We start from the raw sequence: 7,242 nt of genomic DNA, 5'->3' as shown, positions 1-7,242 counted from the left end.
TTTTTCCTGCTGAAATAATTATTCGCATAGAAACTGCACAATGTGACTGACTGCGCGTGCGTGAGTTGCGAGGACAGACATGGCGTTGCGAGGACTGAACGCCTGTGCTCGTATTATACTGACCGATGTGAGCAGAGCAGCAGCAGCAGCAGCAGCCCTACAGTCAGACTGTTTAAAATGTCGACATGGAGGTAATATGCTTATAACCTTGTTTTTATTCTAGCTTTAGACAATGAGAACATAGCCTACCATAGAAAGTGGCTCTTAAAGTCAAGGCCAATGTCATTGAGGAGTAAGTTAGTAGAGCTCGAACTCGAGAATATTGACGTGATTGGTAATACAACACTGTTGTCTCCGCATTGAAGAATTTGTCACCGTTTCCCCCCTTATTTATAGTTTTCTGTCCGTGTTGTATTAGGTAATGTTGGAAAAACATCCAAGATGGTTTGTTTCCTAGTCAGACTAACTTAGGTGAAAAGTGCCCAAAACCCTCTAAAAACTAAAGTATCCTATCTATTTTTGATCAGGGTTTAAATGTGATGGAGGTTGTCAAAAATAAATAAATCAGTCCTACTGACACAGTTTGTTTAATACTTGGGTTTTCAGACAGTAGGTGAGAAACTGACTTGTTTACAAACACTCTTTTCAGCCAAACGTCATCTCTTGTCTGAAGATGTGGTGAAGCTGCAGGATTTTCAGCTGAAGAAACTTGCTGTTGCCCACCGAGTCTCAGGATCAAAAGGCATGCATCATTTGGCTTGATTTAAATAACTTGGTACCACTTTGTGGTGTTACATTACTTCAAAGGTGCACTCAGTCATATTTGTCTCATTAAAAAGTTATACACGTAAAGAAATGAATAGAACTTAAAAACATTTACACCCACATAAGATTGGATGTCAGACTACAGTCACGTCAACAAAAGCTGTTTTATTTAACATAAAAGTGGGTGGCCTCATGGGGGCCGACATGAGATTGTATGAGCATCTGAGTACTACTATTTTTTATTATTATAATAAATCTCTGTCATCAGACAATTTGACTTTAGGAATTTAATGAATCATGACTGGTGGCGAGTAGTGAATTTCTACAATGGCATTGATCACTGAAACGTGAGTTTATGCTTAGGCTAATGCTATTTTCATGCATCACATGTCCTCAACTGTTGTATTGGCTATTACAACATAAACAAAGTCACTAAGTGCACCTTTAACACGTAAACGTAATTTTCTCCCTTGTTCTGAACGTCACTTTTTCTTTTTCTTTTTTACAGGTTATTATTTTGATACAGTACATCAGAAAATAGAAAAAAATGAGCTAATTTTAAAGGATGAATTGAAAATGCTTCTGCATTTATGCCAGTCTGCTGAAGATGTTATTATGGCGAGAAATGCCATTTACAGGTAAAATTGCCTCAGTTATTCCTTATGGTTTATATTACAAGGATGTTTACACTACTGTGTTTGGGGACAGTAAGATGTTTTTGTTTTTTTAAAGAAACCTCTAATGGTCACTAAGGCTGCATATATTTGATCACAAATACAGTAAACTGATTAGCTGCAATATTGTTGTTATCATTAATTATTGTTTTCTATTTTAATATAAATTAACATTTAATTTATTCCTGTTATACTCCAGTCTTCAGTGTCACATAATACTTCAGAAATCATTCCAATATGCTGATTTGGTGCTCAAGAAAGATTGCTTATTTTCAATGTAAAAAAACAACAACAAAAAAAACAGTTGTGCTGCTTGATTTTTTTGGAAAGGATACTTTGAATAGGAAGTTATTTCTCTTTCCTCTCACTTTTTATCAATTTAATGTATCTTGGCTAAAAAAGTCTTGATTTATTTGAAAAATAAAATAAAAATCTTACTGACCCAAACATTTTAATGGTAGTGTATGTTTACCCAAGAAGCCAATTTATGGTGTTTTTGTTGCATTCAGCGTAATATTCATTTTTTTGTTAGTTCACCCAAAAATTAAAATTCTGTCATCATTTACTCACCCTCATATTGTTCCAAACCTGTTCATCTTCCGAAAACAAATGAAGATCTTTTTGATGAAATATGAGTTTTCTGTCCCTCCATTGACAGCTACGCAACTACCACTTTGACGCTTCAAAAAGTTCATAAAGAGACCGTAAAACTAATCCATATGAATTTAGCGGTTTAGTCCACATTTTCTGAAGAGACTCGATTGCTTTATATAATGAACAGATTCAATTTAAGCATTATTCAGAAAATGTATCAGAAAATTGTAAATAAACCGTCAGAATCATATGGATTCGTTTTACAATCTCTTAATTAACTTTTTGAAATGTCAAAGTGTCAGTTGCGTAGCTGTTAATGGGGACCAGAAAGTTTTGGGTGAACTAACCCTTTAACACTGTTCTCTTTTTATTTATGTCAATTCCAGGTACCATAAAGATAATCGTAACATGCCATTTGGGGAATTCAAGTTTGGGCCTCTTTTCATGAGGTTATGCTATGAGCTGGGTTTAGAGGAGCTGGCAGCCACAACTCTGGCAGATCCAGTAGGTGAAAATGAACACACATTGTGCAAAAGCAATTCTGTTTACTGGATGACCATGCAGTAGTGGATGGATTGTAGCGAGATTTGACATTTTCTTTTTCTTGCTTAGGCTCTCAAAGGATTCTTTCCAGACCCTACATCCTTTAATATTGCCATTGACATACTTTTCACTAAACAGTGCTTCGAAAGTAAGTATTTTCAGCTTATCTATCTATTCTCATGAAGAGTGAAAGATAATTTTATTGTGCTCTGGTTGCCTTTCCTTTTGGCTTAAAAATGTGTTAGATAAAATAAAGAACTGAAATGTCTCGTATTTGAAAAGACAGTGAGACAAATGTTTATCTGAGATTCTTGAGGGAATGAATCAATACAAACAAATCCTTCAGCGGTACAGCGTCCTATCTGCAAAAATACAAAGAAGTCTGTCTGTTGTTGCCATGGTTTCAGTGGATGACTGATCGTGTTCTCACAGGTGGCCTGGAGGTGGTGGGAGAAATGAAAAAACAAGGAGTGCCATTCAACAAGGACACCTTCGTGCTAGCCTTCGCTACTTGTTATAAACTGGTAAAGACAGTGTAGAAGCAAGTATTGTATGCTTTGTATTAACAACATCAACCCCTTGTTTTTTCAGACAAGTCTAAAGCTAGTCCCAGACTAAAATGCACGTTTGAGTTGTTTTAACTGAAAGCAACCTGCACTGACATATCTTAAAATATTTCAGTGCCATTGTTTTGTCTCTAGATGCACACCAGTAATACTTAAATGCCCTAATTGAACTAAGGCCTAATCGTGGCTTAGTCTAAGCCCTGTCTTTGAAACCGGGCCTAAGAATCACCATAATCATATAATAATGAATTACTATAATCACAGAATAAGACAAACGGTATTTTCAGCACATACAGAACAATAACAGGTACAACGGGTAACCGTCTTGTGGCTTTTTTTTTTTTTTTTTTGAGTATTAGTTTCTCACTGTAATTTTAAGTTATGCAAGTACAACAGATAGATGTAATTTATAAACTGTGTACACATGTGTTTCTGTACCTTGGAATTGGCAGAACACCTCAAAGTCGTATCATATCTGTTTGACCCTGTTGGAAGAAGGTCAGACAAAAGGCAATATCATCCCTCGACATGCCTATTGCTTTGCAACTGCTCTTGCTCTCAAACAGGTAAGATGATTAAAATGTCAATATCCAATTTCAAATGAAAGGATACATCTTTCTCGTATGTTATGTAATGCCATACAAACTAACTGAGTGGGTGTAACATCACATTTTAGTAGTTAAATGGCATTCAGAGTTTGTGAAATTGTAATTGAATCTCAGACGATTTAGCATCTGTTGATATATTAACAGTGAATCCTAATTTGATCAACTTGTGAAGTCTTTATTTGTTTTTGATGTATGTTGTAGAATGACATAGAGAGAGCCCAGACATTCTACTCGCAGATCATGAGCACGCACAGCCGGCTATGCCAGAACCTGAGAGTAAGTGTGTGTTTAAATCAGTCTTTGAAAGAGAGCTTGCATATGTGTAACTGCTCTGTTTCTAGGTTCTCATATTGGCTATGAAAGGGTCCATGAAAGAGGCAATCGCCGCCCTCACAGCAGCCCGAGTGTCAAAGACTCCAGTGTTTGTGAAGAAAACAGAGTTCTCTCAGGAAGTGGTGAGATCAGCTACACACCTACACTACTTTTTCTTTATTATTGTTACTCATTCACCATGACTATTACATTTAAGAGTAAAAGTAAAGTCATCAAAAATATGAAACGGATGGAATGATGCAGTCAACAATATTAATAATGTAAAACAAATCAAAACTAACTGTGCTAACTCTGCAGTCGTGTCATTTTAAACATTACGAGATTCCCTTACTGCTAGGCACTTGTGGCATTTTTTTTTTACATTCTGGTCCAATTTACCGTATTCATTTCAAAATTCTTTAAAACAATAAATTTGATTATATTAGTATGTGAGATTTCTTTCAAAAACCTAAAAGACACTGATCCCAAACTTTTGAATTGTGTTGTATATTTGCAACAAAGCTAAATCAAGCATATAAGAAAAATGGTTTTAAGATCATGACAAATTAATTCAATTCAGTTGAGGTTGTACAAAAAATTGACAGGAAATTTATATAAAAACAAACATGGAACCTCTGGGCCCGGTTGCATGAAAACCCTTAAGTAAGGGTGTCCCTACGGAGAGAAAAATCCTTGAGGCAAGGGATTTCTTGAACAGCATTGCAACAATCGTCTTAAGTCACCCTTACCTAAGTGTTTACACTAAGCGTTTTCCGATAGTTTCTGGCAAAACACGGCAATGGAGAAGCAGCTGCTATACTTACGACATCTCCCATAAACAAAATATTTACCTTTATTACAGTTATACAGGTCAGCTTTATTACAATATTTGAGTTAGGGAAATAACTGAAGGCACAGCCATTGGGACACGTTTTGGTCCCTTAATTTTTTGAGGGTGAAATGGTCACTAAATACTTTGTTGTATATAACAGAACTTAAGCAAGGGAAATACTTATTAATGACCTTGAGGGTCATTAGTTTGTTAAGTGGCGCCTTGTTTTGTTCCCCTCACAACCCATGTTTCACTAAGAGTACCCTTTGCTTTGTTGCAACTCAGCCCAGATCCTTAATTTATAAAACACATCTCTTGTATTAAAAGCATTTAAAGAAATTAAACCAGAACAGGTTATAAAACGTGTTTTGTGTGTTTCCTCTCCCATTTTCGTCTCTCTCTCTTTCTCTTCTTTCCGCTCTCTCAGGTTGATGAATTGAGGAAGAAGAGTGCTGATGGGCTGTGGGAGGGACACGTGGAGCGGGTGGTGAGACAGTTAGAGGAGTCCGGTCAGATCACCAAACAGACCCTTGATGAGATCTTGTGTCACACTCCCTCTAGAAAGGCGAGGCCTCTGGGAATATTGGAGCAGGGAAGAAAGATCAGCCGAAGGACTTTTAAACCTTTGCAGTCTGCACTACGGTTAGAGTGAATCCAGTGAGAGTTCAAGACTCTCAGCTTTAGTATATTATATTACGAGAGTGAAGGGGTATCCTTGATCTGCACACACCATAGACGCAGCCCATTCAAGCTCAGCATTTGGCATCATCTACCTCCTGCTGTTTTAAGCCAGTTACTGTTGCCTTGAATTGTTGAAATCAAGTAAGGAATTGAATCACTTTAATAAAGTGATGTTCCTCTAATTTGGTATCGTGTGCATTTTTGTATTACTTGGAAATGGAAAAAATGTGAATAGAGAAGCAATCAGGTGATAACTGTGAACCCTCTTTATTTTTCAACCCTCTTAACCAGTCCAGCAACATACAATACTTTAAAAAAAGTGTTGCTGTAAGTCTTGACAAAACAGAGAAGCAAGATGTTCTGCTGGAAGAGAAATGGGTGGTTGATGTGTTTTGTATGTGGTCAGGGTGCCATGCATGCATGAGATGTATAAAAACATATTTTATTTTTAATGTGATTGTATTGATTGAGGGTTTGAATACTTTGGCTGTCCAGATCCTGAGTTTATCAAAATGTTCATAAGGTGTGACTGCCTTGAATGTGTTCCCCCAGTTGATATTTGAATAAAAACAGAAATGGGCAAATAATCAGGTTTTTTATTTAAAATTCTATATTTAATTTAATCAAATTCTGAAATTGTGGTTTGTGATGAAGTGAGATTTGCTCAATCTCTCACAGACATGAAGTCAAGAGCTAAGGGTTTCACTTTATTGGTTCCTTTAACACATTCTGTTGACTAAGTAACGTTGCCCCTACATGTCTACTAACTCTCATTAGAGTATTAGCAGACTTTGTCAGTGGAATGTCTGTCGGAGGAGCATCACAAAGAGTTAGTGGATATTAAGCAGACAGTCTACTACTCTAATGAGAGAAGTTGACATGTAGTTGCAAAGTTACTCATATTCAACAGAATGTTAGGGGACCATCAAAATAAAGTGTTCCTGAGTTAAGTTTTGCATTTTATGAAATGGCACTTTTTAGATCTTCGTGGTCATTTTGTCCCATATTATTATGTGACATTGTTCACAATCACAACACTTCTTATATTACTGTGTCCCTTTGATTAATATATATTGGTTTTCTATTCATTTTTATACAACAGTTCTCTCTAATTCAGGAAACTGATTGGCTGAGAGCCTTTTCCAGCCGTGGGATATTGCCCCAGTATGCGCACTAACCGTTTCACTGATTATCACTCCGCTTGCAACATTTCTCACAGAGAGCGTCATGGCAAACCACCATCATTTTACAATACTACTTTTATTGTGTAATGTAGTTGTAAGAGGTTTTTTTAGGTGAGAATGTAGTTATTTAGACCTCAAATATGCAACTTGTATAAACATAGCACATACTTGTTTGCTTGTTTTTGCTATTGTACAAACTTATACTTTTATATGGCTAATGTTGTTTATTTAAATATTATTTTTCAATAAATAATATTGTATATGAATAACATGCCGTATTTGGAATTGGACTTCAGTGAAGTTCATTATTACACCTTTAGATGGCAGCAAATATCTGTCAGGGCCAGGGGTCAGGAGCTATGGTCAGGAGCAAAGACTTTTCTATTGAAAGGGACTGAAACAAGGTTGTAAACAATAAGATGAAATTTATGGGAAATCCCCTCAACTTTTAAAAGGACAAAGACAAAGATATTGCTTTTCTCA

At 36.2% G+C, this 7,242-nt stretch overlaps 1 protein-coding gene across 1 annotated transcript; it reads left to right on the top strand.

The window, feature by feature from the left end:
• The first annotated feature begins 30 nt into the window (after nucleotides 1-30).
• Nucleotides 31-6,958, top strand: ptcd2 (pentatricopeptide repeat domain 2). Its single transcript, XM_079608679.1, has 10 exons — nucleotides 31-191; nucleotides 650-742; nucleotides 1,274-1,403; nucleotides 2,420-2,537; nucleotides 2,646-2,724; nucleotides 3,009-3,100; nucleotides 3,595-3,708; nucleotides 3,952-4,026; nucleotides 4,092-4,205; nucleotides 5,322-6,958. Exons 1-10 carry the CDS (start codon nucleotides 80-82, stop codon nucleotides 5,544-5,546), a joined length of 1,152 nt encoding a protein of 383 aa, XP_079464805.1. The 5' UTR covers nucleotides 31-79; the 3' UTR covers nucleotides 5,547-6,958.
• The last annotated feature ends 284 nt before the right edge of the window (nucleotides 6,959-7,242 follow it).

This window comes from Phoxinus phoxinus (assembly GCF_949152265.1).
Source record: "Phoxinus phoxinus genome assembly, chromosome: 3".
In the NCBI taxonomy this organism is placed as follows: domain Eukaryota; kingdom Metazoa; phylum Chordata; class Actinopteri; order Cypriniformes; family Leuciscidae; genus Phoxinus; species Phoxinus phoxinus.
This window is presented reverse-complemented; position numbering and strand designations above follow the sequence as displayed.